The sequence below is a fragment of the Capsella rubella genome, unplaced genomic scaffold (assembly GCF_000375325.1).
Source record: "Capsella rubella cultivar Monte Gargano unplaced genomic scaffold, Caprub1_0 scaffold_7, whole genome shotgun sequence".
Taxonomy (NCBI): domain Eukaryota; kingdom Viridiplantae; phylum Streptophyta; class Magnoliopsida; order Brassicales; family Brassicaceae; genus Capsella; species Capsella rubella.
This window is the reverse complement of record NW_006238917.1, coordinates 360393-383992: the sequence shown is the minus strand read 5'-3', so window position 1 is coordinate 383992 and position 23600 is coordinate 360393. Positions and strand designations below refer to the sequence as shown.

At 38.7% G+C, this 23600-nt stretch overlaps 7 protein-coding genes across 17 annotated transcripts; 5 read left to right on the top strand and 2 right to left on the bottom strand.

The window, feature by feature from the left end:
• Positions 1 to 4: 4 nt before the first annotated feature.
• On the bottom strand, positions 5 to 3223 carry LOC17879853 (phosphatidylinositol/phosphatidylcholine transfer protein SFH6). The gene is made up of 9 exons (XM_023779908.1): positions 2939 to 3223; positions 1810 to 2654; positions 1666 to 1715; positions 1469 to 1568; positions 1153 to 1368; positions 915 to 1050; positions 462 to 814; positions 292 to 366; positions 5 to 193 (listed from the first exon to the last, which is right to left on the bottom strand). The coding sequence occupies exons 1-9, from the start codon at positions 2970 to 2972 to the stop codon at positions 158 to 160; spliced, it is 1845 nt and encodes a 614-aa protein (XP_023635676.1). The 5' UTR covers positions 2973 to 3223; the 3' UTR covers positions 5 to 157.
• Positions 3224 to 4005: 782 nt separating this feature from the next.
• On the bottom strand, positions 4006 to 8643 carry LOC17879919. 3 transcript variants are annotated; one of them, XM_023779772.1, is made up of 14 exons: positions 8603 to 8643; positions 6959 to 7064; positions 6691 to 6858; positions 6522 to 6598; positions 6252 to 6437; positions 6095 to 6164; positions 5793 to 6007; positions 5466 to 5703; positions 5290 to 5384; positions 5140 to 5183; positions 4848 to 5037; positions 4542 to 4686; positions 4327 to 4448; positions 4006 to 4233 (listed from the first exon to the last, which is right to left on the bottom strand). In XM_023779772.1, the coding sequence occupies exons 2-14, from the start codon at positions 7005 to 7007 to the stop codon at positions 4060 to 4062; spliced, it is 1773 nt and encodes a 590-aa protein (XP_023635540.1). In that variant the 5' UTR covers positions 7008 to 7064; positions 8603 to 8643; the 3' UTR covers positions 4006 to 4059. The 3 variants fall into 3 exon arrangements, with proteins under 3 accessions (XP_023635540.1, XP_006283385.1, XP_023635539.1); XM_006283323.2 differs by lacking the exon at positions 8603 to 8643 and adding an exon at positions 7383 to 7672; XM_023779771.1 differs by lacking the exon at positions 8603 to 8643 and adding an exon at positions 7241 to 7314.
• A 276-nt stretch (positions 8644 to 8919) lies between these two features.
• LOC17880768 (chaperone protein dnaJ 10) lies at positions 8920 to 11605 on the top strand. Of its 5 annotated transcripts, none has more exons than XM_006282595.2 (10): positions 8920 to 9005; positions 9258 to 9353; positions 9583 to 9642; positions 9747 to 9829; positions 10153 to 10318; positions 10403 to 10532; positions 10667 to 10825; positions 10914 to 11086; positions 11177 to 11257; positions 11336 to 11605. In XM_006282595.2, the coding sequence occupies exons 2-10, from the start codon at positions 9267 to 9269 to the stop codon at positions 11429 to 11431; spliced, it is 1035 nt and encodes a 344-aa protein (XP_006282657.1). In that variant the 5' UTR covers positions 8920 to 9005; positions 9258 to 9266; the 3' UTR covers positions 11432 to 11605. The 5 variants fall into 5 exon arrangements, with proteins under 5 accessions (XP_006282657.1, XP_023634040.1, XP_023634041.1 ...); XM_023778272.1 differs by having other exon boundaries at positions 8924 to 9005; positions 9242 to 9353; XM_023778273.1 differs by lacking the exon at positions 8920 to 9005 and adding an exon at positions 9009 to 9073 and having other exon boundaries at positions 9242 to 9353.
• Positions 11606 to 11906: 301 nt separating this feature from the next.
• LOC17880794 lies at positions 11907 to 14758 on the top strand. 3 transcript variants are annotated; one of them, XM_006285518.2, is made up of 5 exons: positions 11907 to 12154; positions 12618 to 13008; positions 13227 to 13273; positions 13353 to 14301; positions 14386 to 14758. In XM_006285518.2, exons 2-4 carry the CDS (start codon positions 12723 to 12725, stop codon positions 14295 to 14297), a joined length of 1278 nt encoding a protein of 425 aa, XP_006285580.1. In that variant the 5' UTR covers positions 11907 to 12154; positions 12618 to 12722; the 3' UTR covers positions 14298 to 14301; positions 14386 to 14758. The 3 variants fall into 3 exon arrangements, with proteins under 3 accessions (XP_006285580.1, XP_023634037.1, XP_023634038.1); XM_023778269.1 differs by having other exon boundaries at positions 11907 to 12161; XM_023778270.1 differs by lacking the exon at positions 11907 to 12154 and having other exon boundaries at positions 12243 to 13008; positions 13353 to 13641; positions 13744 to 14301.
• A 275-nt stretch (positions 14759 to 15033) lies between these two features.
• Positions 15034 to 15888, top strand: LOC17878300 (late embryogenesis abundant protein). Its single transcript, XM_006285887.2, has 2 exons — positions 15034 to 15332; positions 15585 to 15888. Exons 1-2 carry the CDS (start codon positions 15063 to 15065, stop codon positions 15750 to 15752), a joined length of 438 nt encoding a protein of 145 aa, XP_006285949.1. The 5' UTR covers positions 15034 to 15062; the 3' UTR covers positions 15753 to 15888.
• Positions 15889 to 15928: 40 nt separating this feature from the next.
• Positions 15929 to 23332, top strand: LOC17879544 (bifunctional phosphatase IMPL2, chloroplastic). Of its 3 annotated transcripts, XR_002832841.1 has the most exons (11): positions 15929 to 16423; positions 16637 to 16715; positions 16894 to 16988; positions 17076 to 17125; positions 17353 to 17477; positions 17627 to 17693; positions 17959 to 18048; positions 18184 to 18295; positions 18414 to 18497; positions 22729 to 22776; positions 22853 to 23332. XR_002832841.1 is itself a non-coding variant. In XM_006285582.2 (10 exons), the coding sequence occupies exons 1-9, from the start codon at positions 16024 to 16026 to the stop codon at positions 18482 to 18484; spliced, it is 1089 nt and encodes a 362-aa protein (XP_006285644.1). In that variant the 5' UTR covers positions 15929 to 16023; the 3' UTR covers positions 18485 to 18497; positions 22853 to 23332. The 3 variants fall into 3 exon arrangements, 2 of the variants coding, with proteins under 2 accessions (XP_006285644.1, XP_023634045.1); XM_006285582.2 differs by lacking the exon at positions 22729 to 22776; XM_023778277.1 differs by lacking the exons at positions 22729 to 22776; positions 22853 to 23332 and adding an exon at positions 22636 to 22720.
• Positions 18506 to 21878, top strand: LOC17880598 (probable receptor-like protein kinase At4g39110). The gene has a single exon (XM_006285803.2). It carries the CDS (start codon positions 18953 to 18955, stop codon positions 21599 to 21601), a length of 2649 nt encoding a protein of 882 aa, XP_006285865.1. The 5' UTR covers positions 18506 to 18952; the 3' UTR covers positions 21602 to 21878.
• Positions 23333 to 23600: the final 268 nt, after the last annotated feature.

Genomic DNA, 23600 nt, shown 5'->3' with positions numbered 1-23600 from the left:
ATCATAAACGAGAAAGAACTAATTAGCTTGTTCTGTTTAATTAACATAAAATGACATGAGAGTTGTTCTGTTTTAATGGTTTTACTTGCTCCTCTTCTTAATAAGTAGAAACCTAAGAAGGGAGAGAGAGAGAGAGAGTGCAGAGATGCTTCTTCTTCTAGAAACAGAACATTTGCTTCCTCTTCTTCTTCTTCTGGAAACAAAAACAATATTCGATGAGTCATTCGATAACTGAATTTGAATAAGACAATATCGGGTTCCGGACTTTAAAGGATTAAAAGAAATAGCGACCTGGTGCTGAGCTATCTCTTGACGGTCAATATACGCGAGTAATTCTTCTTGTCTCATTAGAGCTTCATAAAGAGCCTGCTCCAAATAAGAAACAGTTTTTTAGAGAGCATGAAATGTTTCAGGTTCTAGTTTTGGTGGGTTTGTAGTTGATGACCGTAGTATCCAGTTACCTTCTTAGTGGCTATGAGCTCAGCTTCAAGGGCATCTACACGGCAAACAGCTGCGTTAAGCAGTTCCTCTTTCTCATAAGGCATCTCAGATGGCTTTGATTGGAGCACTCCAATTTTCTCCTCAAGTTCGGTTAGTTTCTTCAGCACTGAATTGAGCAGATCAGCTTCCTCTGTAGCAGTGTTTCCTTCAACTTGCGATGCACTTGTTGGTGGTAGAAGCTGCTTGGTCATAACACGGTATGATACTGAGCGAAAGAATGTGAGAATCGCCATCACAAACGCCATAAAAATAACTAAAACACGAGCACTGAAGCTTTCGTGATCCTTTGGGACATTTGGAGAAATACGAGCTCCTGCGAGAAGAGATAAAGACCAAAGTTTTAATCTCCTAATTTTCCCAGTGAATGATGACAAAAGAGAATCTTTCTTTCCCTTAAGCATAAAAAAGGTTACCTTTTAACGGAACCCTGCTGATGGCGGCGGGTTTCACCTTCCAGGTGGCGTCAACAGCTTTGTCAACCATTGGAACATACTCATCATAACCTGCAAAACTTCCTGCAAAACTCGTTTCACCAGAGCCTACTTTTGCCTGCAGAATAATCACTAAGATTCAGAGCCACATATCAAGTAATCTATGAAAAAATTACAAGCTGAGAAAGTGAATTTATATAATACCACTTTTATATAATACCTCTTCACGAACAGGGGTCAAGCGGAGATGGGAATAACTCTTTACTGCTTTTGGGGACACCACGACATCTTCAGCTTCAGAACCTGATTCTGCAGTTGACGTGTCACTTCCTTTTATCCATGGATAAGACGGCTTTGCATAAGCAATGACTTTCCCCTCGCTGTTCAGAACTTTCACCACCTGCTTCGCGCGGTGAGCTCCCCCATGAAGTACCATCTGCAATAGTAGTAATCCATTAAATTCCATTTCTGAATCATATAAACTGATTGTACGAAAGCTTCGGTGTGTAAAAAGAAATAAAGTACATATTAGTTACCTTCACAATCTCGGGATTTTTCCAAGGCCCTTTATCGGAAAGCATACAACCTCCCTGATCTGCGCAAGTACATGCACCTCCCAGGAATTCAGGCAACTCGCTGAAACAAATGAAAGATACATCACTGGTGTAAGCAAAACAGAGAAGAAACAATTAAATCAAGAAGGCAAAAAGAATTCAGAATTCAGGCTACATACCTAGAATCGATAACCTCGAGCAATTTGCTCTGATACTTGTATCCAAGTACCTACCATTACAAAATGAAACAGTCCATAATGAATTCCAGGAGCAGTTTAAATAAGGCAGCTACACAAAAGAAATATGAAATGTATTTGATGTACATGAATCTTAGAAGTTGTTTTGGGGTCTAGAAAGCTCTTCACAGTGCTCCAAAGCAGACGGAATCCTGGCCCTGCATTGATGATAAACATCTGGTGAAGTGTCTCAGGATAATTGTCTCCATCAATCTTCTGCAACCGTGTAATAAGCTCACGAGCAGACTTTGTGAAGTTCTTCAATCCCACTCCTTGGACGTCCAAAATAGTTGTGCTTGAATCAATATACTTCTTTGCAGCAATGGTGCAAGCAGGAAACTTGATCATAAAACTCCTCTCGAATTCCTTAACATGATATCTTATATACCGATCGAGCGTAGTAACTTGCATCAGTTTGTTAGGATCAACTTTCCCTAGCCTTTCAATATACACAGGCCTGCCTTCTTTATCAACACTGTGATAACCGTGGGGGTAATATTTCAGAACATCATCAATCTCTTCAAACTGAAAATCCTGAATAATAGTGTCGGTACCAAACTCCTTCCTCCACTGGATCATATCTGCCCACATGTGCTTTGCTTTCTCAATGTCGAATTTCCTAGCCTTTAAGAACCTGAGCATCATGTGATAGTCATCGTGTTTATGGGGAAGCAACTCGTCCATTACCAAGGCTTGTCTAAACTCATCAACCGCCTGAAGCTCCTCTACATCACGAACGTCCTCGATGGAGACAGAACTGACCCGAACATCGCTTTTTCTTCTCTTTTTCTTGAGAGAATGCTTGAACTTGGTAGATGCATTGATTGCTTTCTTTTTCAAAGAACCGATTCTCGTCCTCCTCTCATCTTCAGAGTTCTCAAAATCAGACTTTCTTTCCTTTTTCTCATCACTGCTCAATACTCCCTCAAAACCTGTAGAAAAAAAAAACAATAACTTGTTTATCAATATTTCTTCACCGATCCAAAATCTTTCAAACAGCTGAAACTAAATAGCAAAAACCTATGAACCCACTAAGAAAAAAACGAAATTGCAGAGAGTTGCGCATCTCATTACTCAAAATACTCAAACAAGATATGCCTCTCTACCCCATTGGCCTTATGCTTCAGTGAAACCCTAACAGACTCAACCCCACCAAAAATCGCATTGATAGAAACCGATGGATCGAAAGATAAGGAAGCAGATCTGAGATACTTACATGGCCTTGCGAATCGATCGACCGGACCTGACATCTTAAGATACCGAATGAAGCAAAACTGTATCGCACAAATCAGAAAAATAACCAGAGAAAAGCAAATTGGCTGATCCACAAATCAATCCAACAATACGAATCGCTCTTTCTTTTTTGGTTTCTTGCGAATCTAACTTTCTCACATTAACCAGAAAAACTCCTGAGATTTCGCCAAAAAAATAAAAATTAATAAGAAAAAGAAAGGAACAAAATTTCAGAAGTAAAAAGTGGAGTAGAATTCGGAGCTAACTATGGGGGGCACTCTTTTTCTTTTGTTATTGTATTTATTCACTCTTAAGATTTTTATCTATTTTTGTTGGCAGTATTAAAATATCTAATTTTTTTTTGTATTTACTCCATATTTAATGATAAATCCCTATTATTTTCATTCTTTTCCTATTGTCAACCCCACTCTATTTTTCCTTCACATCTCATACTATAAATAACAAATACCACCAAAATACTCCAATGAGAACATCAGAAGTCAGAACCTCCAACCACAAGTCAACATAAAAAGGGAGGTTTTGGTGAAGGAAGGAATCGTGGTTGTGCATCAAATATAAAAATCGAGGTTACTTCTGTAATAAAATCTAATAAATGCCCTGAAAATAATAAATATGCATGAGACTGGGACGTATCTATAAATTTATAAATAAGTGAAAAAAGAGATTCTCTTTTTCTCACCAGCAGACGAAGATCTGACGGTCGTAGATGAAATTCTTTTAACGGATCTACGATCAGTATAGGTTGGCTGTAACGTCAGAATCAGAGAAGCCCAGATAAATTATCAAAAACGATGGATGAGAATTTCGCCGACAAAACGGAGCAGTAAACGATGAGTCAACAGTCATTGGACATTTGTTGTCGGATTTTATTATTTATCCCTTTTTCTTTTCTTAATTCCTTCTCCCAAGAAGTATTCCTTAATACTAGTACTTAACTGTTTATACTAATTGCTATTCCCAAAATAATTAAACGTGGCTAATTAATAAATTTTTTTGGTGAACATTAATACTAGTAACAAAAGATTTGCATTTCGATCGAAAGATTACTTTATTTAATCGCGACAAAATGACAACATTTGTTTATTACATGTCACTCTTGTAAGAATTCCAAAAATCATCGTCTCCTTCATTATCGTCACATTCATCTCCACCGTCCGATCTCACGCCATTCTCAATATTCCCACCGTCCGATTCCTTCGTTGCATCTACTCCATCACTTGCCCGCTTCGTCTCCTCAGGCTTCTCCGGCTCCTCCTCCTACACATACAAAACGACAACGCATTTAATACTTTAGTCACCTTGTTAACAAAATTAACAGATTTTGGCGCCAACTAAAGCTGGGGATTTTACATTCTCGGGAGCATCATTTGTCTCTGCCTCTGCGCCGGCTTCTTCCTCTTCTTCTTCGGCTTCTTTCGCAGCCGCTGCTTCCTCTTGAAGCTTCTTAATCACCTTCGGAAAATGAATTAGAACTGCAAAACAGAGCAACACTTTCAGATTTCTATGGCTCATCCAAGAAAACTATATATTCAGAGAGAAGGTGAGCGATAACGGATCTCTCTCACCTTCTGGCCGACTTGACAATGCATCATTAATCTTCAATGGATATCTACGTTCTTCCAATTTGAATTTGAGCTTCATCTGTTCCCGTGTTCTATTCGGAAACAGGCGTTGTATAAATGATAGATTGCTCCCAAACTCTCGAAGCCCCTACAAACATTAAAACAGGGAAATCCCATCTATAAATACTTATGAACAATCAATATCTTATCTCCGGCCAAGGTGATTGTTTTGTCTCCTAGAGTTTCATTTCGTTTAAAAGTAGATATCTGACAATGATAGTCATAGGAATCAGGGGATCTCAACTTTACCTGATAGAAGATTTCTGTATCTTCCTTTGACCATCGAGTTCTGGAAGTCTTGTTCATGTACGTTTGATAGTTAACAGGTGAGTCTGGTTTAACTACATTAGTTTCTTGATATTCACTCGACTCCATACCAAAATCATCTTCTTCATCAAATCCTTGAGACGAATACTGACTCCCTGATGCGTTCATAGTACTGCACATAACACACACCCTTAAGACAAGAGGAAAAAAGTCCAAAAAGGAGTATAATTTTAGCATCTCACACTTTCTATTTTCATTTGTCTGGATATAATACCTTTCTTGGGTCGGTGGCACAACACCTCCCTTGGCTTCTTTTTTCTGTAATTAACAAAACATAGACAATCAGAAACGGTTAGAATCCAAGCTACAAGGGTATGCTACAATTCCATAGAATCTGCAGAGCTCAAATGTACAGTCTTCTTACCGCCATCCATTCTTTATATTCAACAAGGCGTAGCATATCTCTAATAGGCAGAGATCTGATTTCTTCATCCGGGGTTTCAAGCAATTCCGTCTCCACTGCCACAGGTGACAAACATGAATCAATATGCACACAATAGCTAACCATAGGGTAGATGATAATATCAGTTAGTTAGTTACATGTTCTCTTTTGTCGACGACTTGAATGTTTGAATTTTTTCTCTGGTTTTTCGCTAGACTTATTTGGCGCTTCTTCACTCGTGTTTTTTCGCTTTCGAGCTCCCTTCGATTTTCCCTTTTTTCTTTCTCTTCCAGACCGTTCTTCTTCAAATGTATTGCCAAAACCATTTTCTTCTTCTCCTGTACCTGTATAGTTATCCCATCCGCCAGAAGCATTTCGGGCCTCCATCTCAGGAACCTGTAAAAGAATTACATGCAGAACCATATATTATATTTGCTAAACTTAAAACAGTGTTGTTGGAAAGCAAACCCAATTTGCAGTCTTACCGTTTCTCTGGGGGCTTCAGGAACATTAAGTTCTTCTTCTTGAAGATGTCCATAAGTACTGAAACCGTTTCTTGATTCCATATTGACCATTAACTCAGGGTCATTAGTATCCATTGAAAAATAACCAGTACCACCAACAGAGTAATGACGCCCAGGTTCTTCAACCACAGTGTCGAGCAATCTAGGTTTTGGTTGGAACTTCCCAGTATGTTGCACTACACAGGTACCGTACAACATTATAAATATACATTTAACAGAACTAAAGCATATGAAAAATCTAAATATTCAGCGTTTAAAATTACCATATGAACTGGTGGTGCCTTCCTCCTGTATAATATCAAGAGTTTCCATATCCAAACGACCCTCATCTTCCTGTAACAATATCGAGACTTATTAATCAATTCAAAGTTTGCAGTAAAATAAATGACAAATCGGTGTTGAAGAGAATATTTACAATACCCCGGTTTCAGGAGTTACAAAATCTCGAAATATTGTAGAATCTTGTGTTCTGGGATCATCAGGAAATGCAGACGCCGCCTCTTCGCCACCATCACATCTTTCCCCCCCTAAATCCACATGATTACAAGCACGAAGAACAGATGCATCCCTAGACCAGTGAACTTCTCTTGAGAATACATCTACATTCTATAAGAAGCAACAGACCTTTTTATAAGAACCTATAGCATACGCTACAAAACAATTCAAAAGGTAGACATAACACCATATTACCTCTTCTGATATTATTTCAATGGTAGATTGGTTAATGGTCCCATTATCCGGGACATTAATCTCAGAAGGTAAAACATCTGCAGAAAAGAAAAATAAATCCACATATGAAAACGCTGCCAACTTCGGAACAACATATAATAAACAAGCTGGTTTAGGGAAGAAACAAAACTGCTGGGAATAGACGTTGATCCGTCTAGAGAAACCGAATCTACGCTGGGTGTTGAGATTTTTTCCTTGGCAACATTGGTAGGCAGTGTTGTTTGGGTTGTTGAAAAAGAGACTTGCTTCTTCTTGGGTTGTGGTCTACCTTTTGGTTTAAACCTTGCACCAGCCCTTACTAGTAAATCCAAATTTCATAAGTTTTAGCCACATTAAGCAATTCCAAGCAAAAAGGTCATGAAACTAATCAAAGTGAACTAAAAAGAAACCCCAGTTACCTGCTGGAGCAGTATGATCCGAGGGTTGATCATCAAAATCAAAATCCATCACTTCGTTTTCTATGTTTCACAGATAATCTCACTCTCACCAAAGTGTCACCACCCTCTGATAATACAAGAAAAAAAAAGTTTTTCGTCAAACCATTAATATATATCTAAAGTGAGCAACACGTAGCCATAAACAAGTTTAAGATCAATGACAGATCTCAAGACATATCAATATGTACATAAGCTCAATAAAAAGCAAAAACATGAACATCATAGCAGAGTAAAATCAAGTACCAATGACTAAATTGGTTTCTAGTTTAGTCTTCGTGAACGGGAAAACCAACGGCTATTCGTTACTCAGCAAAACCAAGGCGACTCTTATAACACAGAAAATAAAAACTGAAACTTTTCACAGAGAACTAGAAATTAGAAATACCCGATAAACCACGAAACGATCCGTCGAATCTAGGCCATTGTTGCCGTCGCTAGGGTTTAGCTACTCGGAAAAGATTGGCCGGGAAGGGTCTGCGCCTAATTATCGCATAGATAAAGAAAAACAAAAATTAAAAATAAGAAGAGAAGATCGTGCAGGCTAGTGGTCAATTATGACGTCCGTTAAAGTTTGGTTTTGACCTCGCACTAGGGTTCGATACTCTCCCACTTAACGATCTCTCAATTATCATAGCCCTTAAATGGGCCTATAGGGCTTTATAAGAGGTTTTTCTCACTTTACACAACCCAGCACGGCCCAAACCCGAAAATAGCCCACCCAGAAAAAACCCAGATTCAAAAAAGAAATTAGATGTAATTTTTTTTTTTTTTTTGTAAAGAAATTAGATGTAATTTGTTTGCTGTTTTTGTTTTTTTACTTGTAATTTCTTATACTCACGACAACATCCCTAGATTTGCATCAGCTTTCCCAAATATAACAAAGATTGAATCCAACAAATCCAAAATGCAACAATGAACGACTTTAAATCCAAAATCGAATTTTCAAAGAAGACTAACCACAATCTGTAAAACCCACTTCGAGATAGACAATATAAAACTCAATTCGTGGCCATCAATGGAGGACAATGGAAAACGAAGACAATGGAAGAAGATGGAAGACAAACAACTGAAATTGATGAGTTTGGGTTTTAATGGGAACGAAGATAATGGAAGACGAAGCAACAATAGCGGACAGTGGCGGACGAAGAAGCTTAGGTTTCAATGGCAGACGAAGAACTCAGTGGAATTGATGTCGGAGACTCGGAGTCGTTGTCGGATTCAAGAGAAAGAAGAAGGGCGATTAGGTTTAGTTTAGTAAAGATTTTTGATAGAAAACGGGTCATTTAGAAAGGCGATTAGGTTTAGTTTAGACAAAGCAACAATAGCGGATTAGGTTTTTTGATAAACGACTTCGTACTAGTACTGTACTAGTAGTACATATTGCTAAAACAGCAGAAGGAATTAATAAGTTGACCAGTGAGAACATTAGAGACAGGTAATTAGCAAAAAGCAAAACGCAGTTCAATAATCACATAAACCAATCCAACACTTCAATTATGCAGCTTATAATTTTGTTCATAATTCAACAAAACTACGATAAATCCACAAATTAAAACGAAAAATAAACCTACAAATTCAAACACCCAAATCTGCAAAATCGCACACCTTGAGATTCGCCGGAGCTTAGAGTCGACGGAGCTTCGTCGAACCTCTATGTTTAGGTCAAAGCTTTTATCGTTTACCAAAAACTTAGAAAGACAAAACATTGTAGGAAAAAAGAAATAAAAAGAAAGACAAAACATTAAAATAAAAAGAAAATTCAAGAAAAACCCACAATCTTACCCGATTAAACCCGTTAGTTATCGGGTCTGGGTCTGCCCATCTAAACACATTTTTTTTTAAATGAGACTTTTTTTTAAATGAGTTTGGGTCTATAAAAATATATAAGGCCCGTTTAGACCCTGCGGACTTAATGCCCGCTTTAACAATACTAGGTGGCTGTCTTACAAAATTAGTGTGCTGTCTGGATGTCAAATCTCTTCCTCGTTTCTGTGCTTCGCGGACAGTTGTAAGTTCCTGTCTTCGTCTGTTTTTTTCCATTTTATAGTGTTCAGATTCGGGAATCTCAATTCTTTTGTAAGTTGATGTGTCTTTTAATTTTCTAATTTGTCCCAAATTTTCTAAGATCTGTAAATCAATTTGATTTCGTTTGTTTCGGATTTACGCAAGCTCCTTTGGATCCTGAATTCATGGTTTTATAGCTCTAGAGATCTTAACAATTTTGCGTTTTCGTATCGTTTAAAGTTATCAGTTTTTTTAGAGTTGAGCTATGGTAAAGGAGAGTGAGTACTACGACATCTTAGGCGTCAAGATTGACGCGCCAGGTTCTGAGATTAAAAAAGCTTATTATGTTAAAGTAAGTCTTTGTGTTTCTCATCTGATTTTGATCTGTATGATTTTTTTTAAAAAATTTGTTTTTAGTTTGATAGCTTGTCACATAGTGTTCATGTGTTAGTTCCTAGAGTTGATTTTAATGTTAAGAATCAGACAGTGGACTATAAGAAACTTTTTTTGTTTCCAAAATTGGAAATTTTTTAGGCAATTTCTGTGGATTTTTCATTTCATGGCTCTCATATTTATTGCAGGCAAGGCAAGTTCATCCAGACAAGAACCCTGGTGATCCACAAGCTGCTAAAAACTTTCAGGTGATTTTTTTTGCCTTCTTCACCTTAGAGCAATTTGTAGAATCATTTGATTGAACAGTATACTCAGAGTCACTCCTATCTGTAAAATCGTTATGTGAATGAAGGTACTAGGTGAAGCTTACCAAGTTCTTAGCGATCCGGAGAAGCGAACAGCTTATGACAAATATGGAAAAGAAGGGGTTCAACAGTAAGTTTTCACGTTCTTTCCATTCCTTATGATTAACTACATTTGATAACAGTTCTGGGTATGTCTCACATAAAGGCACTTCCCTTCAAGTCTAGATATATCTTATATGGTGTTTATGCTAGATTCTTGGTTCCATTAGGATTAGTAGTGCTTTAAGATAAGTTGTAGATTTTATTTTGATTCCATTTATGTTATTTGATATTTGATTTCCCTTATACGTTTAGTTTCCATAAGGTTATTTTCTTATAAATGTACCCCTATTCTATCAGTTTATACGTCATTTGAGAAAGTGATTGGTCTAAATAACTTCCATTTTCTTGTAGGGATGCAATGGTTGATCCAGCAGCTGTATTTGGTATGCTATTTGGTAGTGAGCTGTTTGAGGATTATGTTGGGCAACTTGCACTTGCTTCAATAGCATCAATCGATGCCGAATTAGAATCATATGAGCCTGAGATTAGAAAACAGATGCTTCAGGAGAAAATCAAAGTTGGTTGCTTTTCCTCTTTGTTTACTGTTTTCTTAGGCCTTACCATTTATATATCTGTAAGTTTTATTCGGATCTTTATGCAGGCTATGCAAAAGGGCAGGGAAGACAAGCTCGCCTCTACACTGAAAATCAAACTCGAACCGTTCGTCGAAGGACAAACCGATGAATTTGTAAACTGGGCCACTGCAGAGGCAAAACGGCTTTCTACAGCTGGTAATCAGTCCTTTCTCAGTTACCGTTTCAAGTTTGGATTTTTCGCTCCTCAAGTAAATGAAAGGCACAAGCTTTGGCAGTTAGGCAAAACCAAATAAACTGAGTGTTGTTTGTTCTTTTCGGTTACTATTCAGGTTTTGGTGAGGCAATGCTACATACCATTGGTTACATTTACACTAGAAAAGCTGCTAAAGAACTGGGCAAGGACAAACGTTACATGAAAGTACCGTTTTTAGCTGAGTGGGTTCGCGACAAAGGTCACAAAGTAAAATCTCAAGTGATGGCTGCTTCTGGTAAAAGCAAAAAAATTAAAACCAATGTTTAAGTTGGATTTGTAAGGGATGCTTTTGATTAACTAAAAAAAAACTTCCTTCATTGTAGGTGCGGTCTCGTTACTTCAGCTGCAGGATGAAGTGAGCAAGATGAATCACGGAGAGAACAAAGAAGAGAATATTCAGAAAGCCGTTGAAGCTAAAAAAGATGCAATGATACAATCCCTTTGGCAAATCAATGTTGTTGACATAGAATCAACCTTGTCTCGTGTCTGTCAAGCGGTAAGATCCATTGCGATTTGGGTCTACAACCATAATATTATTACATTATAATATAATAAAATTTTTGTTGTCACTGTTGTTTGTCCTCAGGTGCTGAAAGATCCAAGTGTTTCAAAGGATGTTCTTCGAGCTAGAGCTAGAGGGTTGAGGAAGCTCGGAAACATTTTCCAGGTGAGTCATATAACAAAAACCATAAGTGTTGGTTCCCTAAACGTAACACATTGAAACTCTGCTTAACATTTCTACCAGGGTTCTAAGAAACCGTACTCTAGAGAAAACAGTTTGCGTCACGAAGAAGCCGCCGTGAAACTCCACGCCGGAGATTCCTCGAAGCCGGCGTCTTAAATCACGTAAACAATATTCGAATCTTATAGGTTCGAAACAGAACAATCGGTTTTTTCTGAGAATTATTGAATGTATTGTAAGTTGTAACACGATTATATCATTTCTTCCTAATTTATTTTCTAATAATAATATTATGGGAAGTGATGGTTTCGTCTTTATATTCCCTTTATAAAATCTTCCGTGTTGGCTTCACAAAACTCCAGGTCGCGTATCCTGTAAGATAAATAGACAAGGACAGGGGTGTTTTTTATAAATTGGTCCTTGTAGTGTTGTAAGTTTTTTAAAATCGGAATTTAATTTTTAATTAATAAACGGCCCCGTCTAACGACGTCACTGGGAAAAGTTGCCGGTTAATTATTCGTTCTCCCTCCCTTTTTGTCCTTTAACGTGACGTGGCACTTTCTCACCGTAAGCCACTATAATTCCGCTAACTCTAACGGCGACACAACCAAACCGGCTTATATTGGTTCGACCATGGCAAAACGAGAGTAATTTTTTCTTTCCAATCTATATATGTATTTGGAGAATCTATTATCCGGCGTGAAGTAAACCATCAGAAAAGACTTGAATTCGTCTCTTTCCCTCTCTCTAACGAGAAAAGGAACAAAGCAAGGCCTTGTTCGCTTTTTCTCCCTTTCTCACTCTAACAACTTCTCTCTCTCTCTCTCTGTGAAACTGTCGTCTTCCTCTTCTCCGGCGGCGTTTGGGGACTTGTGGGAGCAGGTTCGATGTTCGTGACTCCTTTACCATCAATTCCGATTTGATTGTTTTGATTCTGTTATCCTTTTGTTTGTTTCTTTCCGAATTTTATCCTTTGGGTATTGATTATAGGGGTTTTCGTAGATATTTCGGCCTTAAGCTCGGATTTGTTTGATGCTATTTTTACTTTAACTTCTTTCATTTTGTTTTGATTTTTTCTTCTTCTTAATTTCGCTTTATGTTAGTGAGGATAGTCATAGCAGTTCAAGTGATCTAGAAACTCGTGACCATAGATATATTGCTATGATTCCTTTTCTTCAAACTGTTACTTTGTTATTTGATCGATGACTAGTTAACTCTCAGAGATCTTAAACATGGGGCTCTACTTATTTTGCTTGGAATTTTGTTTGGGATTTTCTGACTCTGTGATGATTTTGATTGTCTGATATGAATTTTCTGGTTTTTTTTTTTGTTTTTTGCTGTTAAGGTTGCAGCTAGAAAAGGATTGTTGTGCTGACGTTCTACTGAGAGGTCTCATCCGCCAAGGAATTATTAGCACTGTCTTTGCCATATTGCTTAATAGTTGCGAGTTATGGGGAATGCGTGTTGTGTTGCTGCTCGAGACAAAATGGTAGTGCCTAATTCATCAGCTGGTGAGAATTTGCAGAGGACCAATGTCAGGCATTCCCCGAGTTGGAGTTTCCGCTGGGATAGTAGAGGACGTGTAGCTGGTGAAGAAACCTCTCTCAGCTGGTTATCTGATGGGATTAGTCGGAACGATGGTTCTGAGCTCAAATTTGAATCTGCTTTTGTATCAACTGAGGGGTCTCCTTCGGACAGTTTTCAGACACAATCATTGCAGAAATCTCCTGCTTCAGGTAAATAATTTTAGGTTGTTGGGAATGGTTACATTAAAATCGTATGCCTCAGCTTTTTTTGTGGAACCTGTAAACTTGAGGGAAACACATGTTACTTGGTCTTACTCACTTGGAACTATACATAACGGAAAAAAAGACTTTCTATGTTTGTTGAGAATTTGTTTGTTTGCTTCGTGGCTTGCTTCCGTATCTGTCTTGATCATAATCTATTTTGGCAGATTTATCTTTTCCAAGACATTCTAACATGGATACAGTCTTCGAACAGGTGAAGCACCAGTAGTTGAGTTCTCTCTCATATCTTTGAAATTTTACCCTTGTTGATACCTAATCTCTCTTTCGCACAGAAAGAAAATGTTTCAACAGAGTCTGCAGCACCATTATATCCTTCTCTTGCACAATTGTCTATTTCACTAGCTTCGCTGCTATCATCTTTCCCTACGTCACCACTTTCGTCCCAAAGCCACTTGCCTGCAAGTTCATCTGTACTAAAACTGACACACCGCCCCTGTCTATCGAAGCAAGTCTCAGATGGGCAAATCTATGGTCCGAACTCACTAAGTGAAAGCTCAGCAACTGAAGAGAGGCATGGAACCCCTTTGAGATATGATTCTTCTCAGTCGGGACCATCTGAAGGTTGGTCATTGCAAGCCTTTTCTGAAATGATGTCATCCTCTCGCGGGGACGAGCCGTTGTCTTATGATAATGATTGTTTTGGACTTCAATGTGACAAGATAGACCATCATGGCAACCGAATGTCAAAGCAACAGCAGCAAATTTGCGGAGCTTGCTCTAGACCATTGTCGGAGAAATCCTTGTGGAGCAGCCAAAAGATCTTTATGACCAACGAGCTCTCTGTGTCTTCAATTCTAGCTTGTGGGCATGTCTACCACGGGGAGTGTTTAGAACAGATGACGGCAGAAATCGATAAATTTGACCCTTCATGCCCAATCTGTACAATGGGTGAGAAGAAAACGGCGAAGCTGTCAGAAAAAGCTTTGAAAGTAGAGATGGACTTGAAAGCTAGGCACAACAAAAGACTCAGAAAGAGAGTTTTGGACAGTGAATTTGATTGTGATGATTTTGTAATGTTTGATCATAGCCACAGGACAGCAGCAGCAGCAAGCAAGAGTCCTAAACTGGTCTCGAGTTCGAGTGCTAAAAGCTATTCTGCAAAGCCTTTCTTGGCTCGACACTTCTCTTTTGGGTCCAGAAGTAACTATAAATCCCGTAAAGAGAATCTTCCTGTAAAAAAGAAAGGCTTCTTCTGGAGCAAATCCAGCAAAATATGAACTTGTAAGCCTCTCGCTCTTTTTTTTTGTGCTAGCTGAAAGTCAATTCAGTGAATCACAAATAAGACTTTTGTGGTTGTTGTTTCAGATTTTGCAATGATGTACTTTGACTACGGTCTGAAGCATAGAAGTCGATACACACGGACACGGTACCATTCAATTCAAAGCAGGATATTTGTTCTCATGAAGCTCAACAAAATTTGTCTTATCAATGTTTTTTTAAAAAATGATTACTAAATTTTCACACATGTAAAGTTACGAATTTAGATTATAAGGTTGGGGATGAATACAACATTGGATCATTTAGTATATTAACTACCCTGGCTATGCATATATAGGAATTGGACTCTGAAGACAACCGATTGGGTATATAGTTTGTATTATATCTGCCAGTTTGACCTCAACTAAACTCTTTTATGTAATTATTGATTTGTTTCTCTTTTTTTATTGCTGGTGATTCATTTCTGGTCTGAACAATATTTAAGCAGAAATGATTTTCAGATACATCATCAGAAAAAACCGTTTTCTAATATATGTGATATCTGATGGAATTATCAGTAAAGTTCGTTGCTTAAAAATTTAAAGTGACACATATATGCGCTTAGTGGCAATACCATACGTATCTGGTTTCGTTGTTGCGCCACGTGTCAGACCATGCACATGACTGATGATGAATGTATAGTTTAGTACAGATAACGGTCACCCAAACGCATAATGTACTCACTAGCTACGTTCGGGTTGAGACTCGAATTGAAGTTCTTCACAATGGCTGATCTGAAAGACGAACGAGGAAACCCGATCTATCTCACGGACGAACACGGGAAGACGGCTCAGCTCATGGACGAGTTTGGTAACGCTATGCACCTAACAGGTGTCGCAACCACAGTTCCTCACCTTAAGGAGAGCAGTTACACTGGTCCACACCCAATCACTGCACCAGTCACCACCACCGATACGCCTCACCACGCACAACCTATCCCTGTGTCCCACGACCCTCTTCAAGACCATGATCGCCGCTGGTTCGGCACCAACTCGGTAAGATCGATTAATGATCTCACCATAATACTATATGTAGAAGCTAAGTATATGTAGTTATGTACATATAATTAGATAACTATTCCACAATACTATTATACAATCTAATCTGTATGCATGTCTGTACAACTGTAAACCAGCGACACTTATCCTCTAGCCACACGCAATTAAGTTCTAATAGCATATATGCTTGTGTATAGTTTATTATCATCAAGATTTACTATTGATCATTCGACACATATAAATTTGTAGACGGAGGAGGATGATGAAGGAGTACAGAGGAAAAGTAATATAACGACTGATGAAACTAAGACGAAGCCATCGGATGCGACCCGATCAGGATCGGTGCATGAGCCGCATGAGAAGAAGGGTTTCTTCAAGAGGATTAAGGATAAACTTACCGGCCACCGTAGAGAATAAAGATGATATGTGAAAGTTTCCATACAGTATACGGATAGTCATATGATTACTTGTAATCACAGTTATGGTCATAAATCATCTTTGAATTTATTGGAATTAACAGTTGTTTGCAATTGTATAACACGATAAAGGAGAATGCTGTTGTTGAGTATATTTGGTTACTAAATATCGAATTGGACTGAGTTTGGGAGGGTATAAATTCGATCCAACGGGTGAGATTGCATAATCCTAATCTCTCTCTGTCTCTCTATTCAAAACCTTTCCGTCGTTGATGGATGGCTCGCTGTTCCGTCAATTTCCGTCTCATAGCAACAAAATGTTAGCTCAGTCGCACTTGCTGTGTAACTCCTTGGATCTGATTCAGCCACCGTCTCTGGTGTCGCGGTCTACACCAACTTCCTCACTTCGTCTCCCTTCTTCGCCTAGGAGCAGCCGATTCTCCTTTCTATCTTCTTCTTCGAGCGCTGCTCCCGTCTCCCGTGGCCGGATCTCCCATACAATGGCTTCCAACTCGAAACGACCTAACCTTAACGAAAAAATTCCTTCGGAACTGAGCGAAGTCGAGCTAGATCGATTCGCCGCTGTGGGAAATGCACTAGCTGACGCTTCCGGCGAGGTCATCAGAACGTATTTCCGGAAGAAATTCGACATTGTCGAGAAAGATGATATGAGTAAGTTTCGACTGATAGTGTACAACGGAGCTCTCTGCTCAGCTTTTGTGATATTGTAGACTTATATATGGGTATAGAGTAAGATAGTGATTGAGCACCAAGTTTTAGGGTAACTGATAGTGAAATTGAAGGTTGATGACCCAATGTCATGCTTTTAAATGTCAGTGGAGTACCCTCGCCGGATAAATTATTAAGAACCTCTCACTCATGTAGGTCCTGTTACAATCGCTGATCAAATGGCTGAAGAGGCAATGGTATCGATTATATTCCAGAATCTTCCTTCTCATGCTATGTGAGTTTCGCTTGATAATTGGTTCTTGACAAATCGACTCTTGTGACCTATGTCCCCCAAGATAAATACACATTGATTGCTCTCTCCTCTAACCTTGAGTTTCAAATTGATGAATTGATTAGAAAACTAGCACTCCATATGTTCATTTTTATTCACATTGTCAAAGCTCAAACTGTAGATATGGTGAAGAGAAGGGTTGGAGATGCAAAGAGGAATCTGCAGACTATGTTTGGGTTTTGGACCCAATCGATGGAACAAAGAGCTTTATCACAGGTGCACTCGTTATTCTAATATTTTTTCATTTCTATGTTCTTATCAAGAGTTTGAGGATTTCACTGTGCTATCAATTGCTCGTCTCAGGGAAACCCGTGTTTGGTACATTGATAGCTCTGCTCTACAAAGGTAAACCGGTAAGATACTGACTCTGTCATTGTTTGCAAGCTTCCCATGTTTGTGGTATGCACTATAAGCACAGTAAGATTGTCAGGTCGGAATTTCTTATTGCCTAGCATGTAATCTGTTTTGTCTTAATTGTAGAGTAACTTACACATGCTAAATTTCTGAATTGTCTAACAACTTCTCTTATTCTGAACAATTGCATTTGGGTTTTACTAACTGACCATGTTTCCCTTCTCAGATTCTAGGTCTAATTGACCAGCCTGTTCTAAGAGAGAGGTGGATAGGACTGAGTGGAAGAAGAACTAAATTAAATGGGGAGGATATCTCAACACGATCTTGTCCAAAATTATCACAAGCATATCTGTAAGTTTGCGTCCATCGAGCCATAATAGATATACTTCTGTAGTCTATCTTTTCAAGGAAATAGCCTGAAAGCAAATACCATTCTCATGATTTTCATCATCATACTCTTCGATCTCACTATGTTCTATTCTCATATTTCTACTGCGCAGATACACCACTAGCCCACATCTATTCAGTGGAGAGGCAGAAAAGGCATATGCTCGAGTTAGAGACAAGGTTCTTATCTAATTGGCTATTATATTCTTACATGGGATTTAGTTAAATTGGGATTGTTCTCGGTTGGAGCATAGTACTGGCAAACAAAACTTAGATGAAAGCTCCTCATGAGAATTTCAAGAATAACCCATCTCGTAATAATCAGTATCTCAATTGAGCTTCTTACCCAGTTGATTTTTGTATGGACTCCTCTGAATCCCTTCTTTTATGTTCAGTGTTTGTCACTAGTAAATCCATTCTGGCTTGTTAAATTCTATTGTTACAGGTGAAGATGCCATTATACGGTTGTGATTGCTATGCTTATGCTCTCCTGGCTTCTGGATTTGTCGATCTTGTTATTGAATCCGGTCTAAAGGTAACTTTTCTGTTTGAATGACCATTATAATTTCTTGTCAAGTGAATGCCTTATGTACCAATCTTCAACTGGTACTGTCCGTTCACATCATACTAATACATTATACTAATTGAAGTTAATGTTACGCTTCACTAGCCGTATGATTTCCTTGCTCTGGTGCCTGTAATAGAAGGCGCTGGAGGTACTATAACCGATTGGAACGGTAAACCATTCATGTGGGAAGCTTCATCCAGTGCAGTTGCCACAAGTATGTTCAGTATTCCAAAAAAACTGTTGTTTTTTGCTCTCTTTCACAAAAATAATATTACTCTACCCCTGAATGTCGAATTATTAAACATTTTTATCTACTTTTTCATTTGTCACAGGCTTTAATGTAGTTGCAGCAGGAGATAGAGACATTCATCAGCAAGCTTTGGAGTCACTCGAGTGGCAGTGAAAAGCCTTCGCTGGTATGTTCCACCTACTTATTGTTTCTTCATAACTTTCTTGCGATAAAACGATAAATATGATAGTTTTGTTCATATTTGGTTGTTTGATTATTAAAAAAAAACTGATACTGAGGTTATGATTCTGGTTAGAACTTCAGCTAAAGTTTTTGATTTTCTTGAAATAGGGAACCAGAGTTATTTTATTTTTGGCTTTGTGTTAAAATTGTCAAGATAACAGAATTAGTAATTTGCTAAAAATAGACCATTGAATATCATCAATGCTCATATCCTCCACCAAATTACACCATACTCCAAAACTAGCCACACATATAACAACTCATCTTTCCTCTCTTTCATGACCTTTTTTTCTCCCTCTTTTCTTCAACCACAAGCTACCCAACAAACTCCCTCATTCCTTCTTATCTTTGTTCGTCCTCATCCTTCTCTCTTCTCTCTCTCCTTCCCACTCAGGAGGGATGGAGATAAGAAAGAAACCAAACATATGCACGATTCTTGTCTTTGATTTTTCTCCAAAGCCTTCCATGGCTCTCCTTCTGGCTATTCTCCTCTTCTTCTCAGGCCCTGCTGCATCTGCGGTAGCTGCAGCTGCTGTGGGACCTGCTGCTGGTTTTAAACCGGCAGATGATATTCTCATTGATTGTGGAAGCAAATCGTCATCCAAAACCCCTGATGGGAGAGTCTTTAAGAGTGACCAGGAGACGGTCCAATACATAGAAGCTAAGGAAGATATTCAGGTGTCTGCCCCACCTTCAGACAAAGTGGCTTCTCCTATATACCTAACTGCAAGGATCTTCCGTGAGGAAGCCACCTACAAATTCCATTTGACTCGACCTGGTTGGCATTGGGTTCGCCTTCACTTCTTGGCCTTCCCTAATGACAAGTTTGATCTCCAACAAGCAACTTTTTCCGTTCTAACGGAGAAATATGTGTTGCTTCATAATTTCAAAATAAGTAACAACAACAATGATAGTCAAGCTGTTGTTCAGAAGGAGTATCTCGTCAACATGACAGATGCTCAATTCGCCCTCAGGTTCAGACCTATGAAAAGCTCTGCAGCGTTCATCAACGCTATCGAAGTCGTGTCAGCTCCAGACGAACTAATCTCTGATTCTGGCACCGCCCTTTTCCCTGTAAATGGTTTCTCGGGTCTGTCTGACTACGCTTACCAGTCTGTTTACAGAGTTAATGTTGGTGGTCCCTTGATCATGCCTCAGAATGACACACTAGGAAGAACCTGGATACCAGATAAGGAATTCTTGAAAGATGAGAACTTGGCGAAGGACGTTAAAACAACCCCTTCGGCAATCAAGTACCCACCCGAAGTCACACCTTTGATTGCTCCACAGACCATCTATGCAACAGCAGCAGAAATGGCTAATTCTCAAACCATAGACCCTAATTTCAACGTTTCCTGGAATTTCCCCTCTAACCCATCATTTAACTACCTTATTCGGCTTCATTTCTGTGACATCGTTAGCAAGTCTCTCAATGATCTTTACTTTAACGTGTATATTAATGGGAAAACTGCCATTTCCGGGCTGGATTTGTCCACTGTCACTGGGGATCTAGCAGCTCCTTACTACAAAGACATCGTTGTGAATGCAACACTTATGGGCCCTGAGCTTCAAGTACAGATTGGTCCCATGGGAGAAGATACAGGTTCCAAAAACGCAATCTTGAACGGTGTTGAGGTTCTGAAGATGAGCAATGCCGTAAACAGCCTTGATGGAGAGTTTGGAGTTGATGGTAGAACCATTAGCATGGGGAAGCATGGTATGGTTGCAACCGCGGGGTTTGTGATGATGTTTGGAGCTTTCATTGGTCTGGGAGCCATGGTTTACAGGTGGAAGAAGAGGCCACAAGATTGGCAGAAGAGAAACAGTTTCTCCTCTTGGTTGCTACCAATACATGCCGGTGATAGCACTTTCATGACAAGCAAAGGTGGTTCTCAAAAATCCAACTTCTACAACTCAACTCTTGGCCTTGGCCGCTATTTCTCCCTTTCAGAACTTCAAGAAGCCACAAAGAACTTTGAAGCATCTCAGATTATCGGTGTTGGAGGATTCGGAAACGTCTACATTGGAACCCTCGATGATGGAACCAAAGTCGCTGTCAAACGAGGTAATCCACAGTCTGAACAAGGAATCACTGAGTTTCAGACAGAGATCCAGATGCTTTCTAAGCTGAGACACAGACACTTGGTCTCCTTGATTGGGTACTGTGACGAGAACTCAGAGATGATCTTAGTCTATGAGTTCATGTCCAATGGTCCATTCCGGGACCACTTGTACGGAAAGAACCTTGCTCCTCTAACCTGGAAACAACGACTTGAGATCTGTATCGGATCTGCACGTGGGCTTCACTACTTACACACAGGAACAGCTCAGGGGATTATCCACCGTGATGTCAAATCCACCAACATTCTCCTGGATGACGCTTTAGTTGCTAAAGTCGCTGACTTTGGTCTTTCTAAAGATGTAGCTTTTGGACAAAACCATGTCAGTACGGCCGTGAAAGGAAGTTTCGGGTACTTAGACCCCGAATACTTTAGAAGACAGCAGCTTACGGACAAATCCGATGTGTATTCCTTTGGTGTCGTTCTTCTAGAAGCACTGTGCGCAAGACCAGCCATCAATCCACAGCTACCAAGAGAGCAGGTTAACTTAGCTGAATGGGCTATGCAATGGAAACGAAAAGGACTTCTTGAAAAGATCATTGATCCTCATTTGGCTGGAACGATTAATCCTGAATCGATGAAGAAGTTTGCTGAAGCAGCAGAGAAGTGTTTGGAAGATTACGGTGTTGATAGGCCAACGATGGGAGATGTTCTATGGAACTTGGAGTATGCTCTTCAGCTTCAAGAGGCATTCACTCAGGGCAAAGCCGAAGAGACTGAGAACGCTAAGCCTAGTGCGGTGACACCTGGCTCGGTGCCGGTGTCTACTCCAACTCCGATCACTCCCTCAGCCACCACCGATGCAGCAGCGACTGTTCCGGTTTCTTCTAAAGTGGAAGAGAATAATGGCACAGCCGAGGTTCAGGCGGTGGATGAACACTCTGGAACAGCAATGTTTACTCAGTTTGCTAACCTTAACGGAAGATAAGAAAAATCTAACAGAGACTAATTTAAAAAGCAAAAAAAAATGCACCAAAACGAATTTGTCGTTATAAACAGTAATTGAAATAGAAAAATTTGACTTTTTTAAGGTGAGATAATTGTTTCTTTTTATGTTATTTTTGTTGTTGTTGTGGTGGTCCGGGAGATGTGTGATGTTTCTCTATATTTTGCTCTGTGTGTGTGTATTTTATCAAATTGATATATTTTTTGTATGAAGTGTATAATCTGTGGGATATGTATATACGTATGTATGTTCTGATGCATTTACTTTTACTTAATCCTCCTTTATTGTAGGTAATATTAGGTTACAAATACAACTTCACATTAAATTATAATGTTTTTTTGAATCTTGCTATAGAATTTACACCATTTGTACACATAGAAGACAAAAAATGCTCTTTTTGTATTCTAAACAGTTGTTGGTTTTACGGTCTGTACATCTGTTTCAGACCAAGGATAAGAACAAATTTTGATCATTTTTTCGGGCAAATAAATCTCCTCTCAAAGTTGGTGGTTAACATAAACTGAGGAACAATATGTTTGTCCTCCCAATTCTCGTATTCTGTTGTGTAGTGTTAAGTGTTAACTCTAGTTAAAGCTGTCACATTTCAACCTTAATAAGCTATATTAAGAGAAGGAACTCTATATGTTTTATGTGTGTTATTCAACCTCTGTTAGTTGTTAGTTAATTCATAATCGTGGAAACCGTTTCCTTCTTGAGATGGGTTATAGTTTGGTATAATCAGGGAAAGACATTATTAAGCTTTTCATCTTATCATCGTAGAAACCTTGCAATATTATATATAATCGTAAATGTTTGGATATGAAACTCGTCACAAGTGTTTGTAGGAGAGGAAGTATAGGTGAGAATAGGTTAGGGTCAGTCACAGATTCGTCAAAGAATAAGAGAACCATGAAAGTAAAAGAAAACATTAACCCAGAAATAGAAACCATTCCCTTCAATTAAGCAAATGACTTCTCTTTTTCTTTTTCTATTTTTTGCTTCTTCTGTATATATAGATGGATGAAAATCTTAAATTTCCCCACAAAAGCCAAATTGAGACCCAAGCTTTGTTGTGTTTTTGTTATCTCTGTCACTATGGAAAACATAAGTGGGTTGGCTTTTGACATGGGAGAGCTAAGAAGCAACCTTCCCAAAAAGTAACCACCTGATTATGGTTCTTATTGAATAATGTTATTCTGGATCACTATCTAATTTTGGATTTTGTGAAAATAGGAGAGGATTATCAAGGTACTATTCAGGGAAAGCAAGATCATTCATTTGCATCTCAGATGTTAAATGCCTTGAAGATCTCAAGAAACCAACCCAGACTTTTGATGCTGATGATGATGATGATGAGGTTTACAAGAAGAGGAAGAAGAAGAACAGGCAATCATCCTCATCTTCATTCTCTGCTGCTGTTAACAGCAATGTGAATTTCTCCAACTACCCTTGTCGTAGAGTCTCTAGTAGCACCCATTGTTCCTCTCCTTGTGTTGGTGCTTAGGAAATAAAGAAGGAAACACTTTCTCAATTTATCAAAATCCTCACTACAGTCCCCTCTGGTTTTATTCCAAACACAAACTTCAGTGTGTGGGTGCGCCATTCACATTTATTTTTGTTATTTTCTTGGCTGTTTCAAAATGTTTTTTTTGTTGTGGTTATCTTTTTCACTTGCGCAAATTATGTTAGATATGGATGTGTTTGTTCCAATTTGGTATAGAATGTTGGAAAAATCCTTTTAAATGTAATCCTACGCATTAGAAAAATGAATAAAAAAGAGAATTGAATTTCAAGAAGAACTTCAAAATGAATTTAGAATTTCATTATGTAAAAAAATATCATATGTTTTTTTTTTTTCCAATAAAAGCAAAACAATATGGAAGTCTAAAAAATAAATAATCCTTAACATTCCTTTTTATCTAAAAACGTGCAGCATTCATTTGAAGGCAAAGTCAGGACAAGTCATAATGAGTAATTGCTT

What these genes read in the sequence shown, in the direction of transcription:
- LOC17880768 (XM_006282595.2), top strand. Translation starts at nt 9,267, where the DNA reads ATGGTAAAGGAGAGTGAGTACTACGACATCTTAGGCGTCAAGATTGAC. An exon ending in AAGCTGCTAAAAACTTTCAG is followed by an intron (nt 9,643 to 9,746) that starts GTGATTTTTTTT and finishes ATGTGAATGAAG; the next exon opens with GTACTAGGTGAAGCTTACCA. An exon ending in TCAAGTGATGGCTGCTTCTG is followed by an intron (nt 10,826 to 10,913) that starts GTAAAAGCAAAA and finishes CCTTCATTGTAG; the next exon opens with GTGCGGTCTCGTTACTTCAG.
- LOC17879544 (XM_006285582.2), top strand. Translation starts at nt 16,024, where the DNA reads ATGGATGGCTCGCTGTTCCGTCAATTTCCGTCTCATAGCAACAAAATG. An exon ending in AACAAAGAGCTTTATCACAG is followed by an intron (nt 16,989 to 17,075) that starts GTGCACTCGTTA and finishes TGCTCGTCTCAG; the next exon opens with GGAAACCCGTGTTTGGTACA. An exon ending in AAATTATCACAAGCATATCT is followed by an intron (nt 17,478 to 17,626) that starts GTAAGTTTGCGT and finishes TCTACTGCGCAG; the next exon opens with ATACACCACTAGCCCACATC.
- LOC17880794 (XM_006285518.2), top strand. Translation starts at nt 12,723, where the DNA reads ATGGGGAATGCGTGTTGTGTTGCTGCTCGAGACAAAATGGTAGTGCCT. An exon ending in GCAGAAATCTCCTGCTTCAG is followed by an intron (nt 13,009 to 13,226) that starts GTAAATAATTTT and finishes CTATTTTGGCAG; the next exon opens with ATTTATCTTTTCCAAGACAT. An exon ending in TGGATACAGTCTTCGAACAG is followed by an intron (nt 13,274 to 13,352) that starts GTGAAGCACCAG and finishes TCTTTCGCACAG; the next exon opens with AAAGAAAATGTTTCAACAGA.
- LOC17879853 (XM_023779908.1), bottom strand. Translation starts at nt 2,972, where the DNA reads ATGTCAGGTCCGGTCGATCGATTCGCAAGGCCAT. An exon ending in AAAATCCCGAGATTGTGAAG is followed by an intron (nt 1,369 to 1,468) that starts GTAACTAATATG and finishes CTACTATTGCAG; the next exon opens with ATGGTACTTCATGGGGGAGC. An exon ending in CAGCAGGGTTCCGTTAAAAG is followed by an intron (nt 815 to 914) that starts GTAACCTTTTTT and finishes CTCTTCTCGCAG; the next exon opens with GAGCTCGTATTTCTCCAAAT.
- LOC17878300 (XM_006285887.2), top strand. Translation starts at nt 15,063, where the DNA reads ATGGCTGATCTGAAAGACGAACGAGGAAACCCGATCTATCTCACGGAC. An exon ending in GCTGGTTCGGCACCAACTCG is followed by an intron (nt 15,333 to 15,584) that starts GTAAGATCGATT and finishes ATAAATTTGTAG; the next exon opens with ACGGAGGAGGATGATGAAGG.
- LOC17880598 (XM_006285803.2), top strand. Translation starts at nt 18,953, where the DNA reads ATGGAGATAAGAAAGAAACCAAACATATGCACGATTCTTGTCTTTGAT.
- LOC17879919 (XM_023779772.1), bottom strand. Translation starts at nt 7,007, where the DNA reads ATGGATTTTGATTTTGATGATCAACCCTCGGATCATACTGCTCCAGCA. An exon ending in CTGAAGCCCCCAGAGAAACG is followed by an intron (nt 5,704 to 5,792) that starts GTAAGACTGCAA and finishes ATTCTTTTACAG; the next exon opens with GTTCCTGAGATGGAGGCCCG. An exon ending in AATATAAAGAATGGATGGCG is followed by an intron (nt 5,184 to 5,289) that starts GTAAGAAGACTG and finishes TGTTAATTACAG; the next exon opens with AAAAAAGAAGCCAAGGGAGG.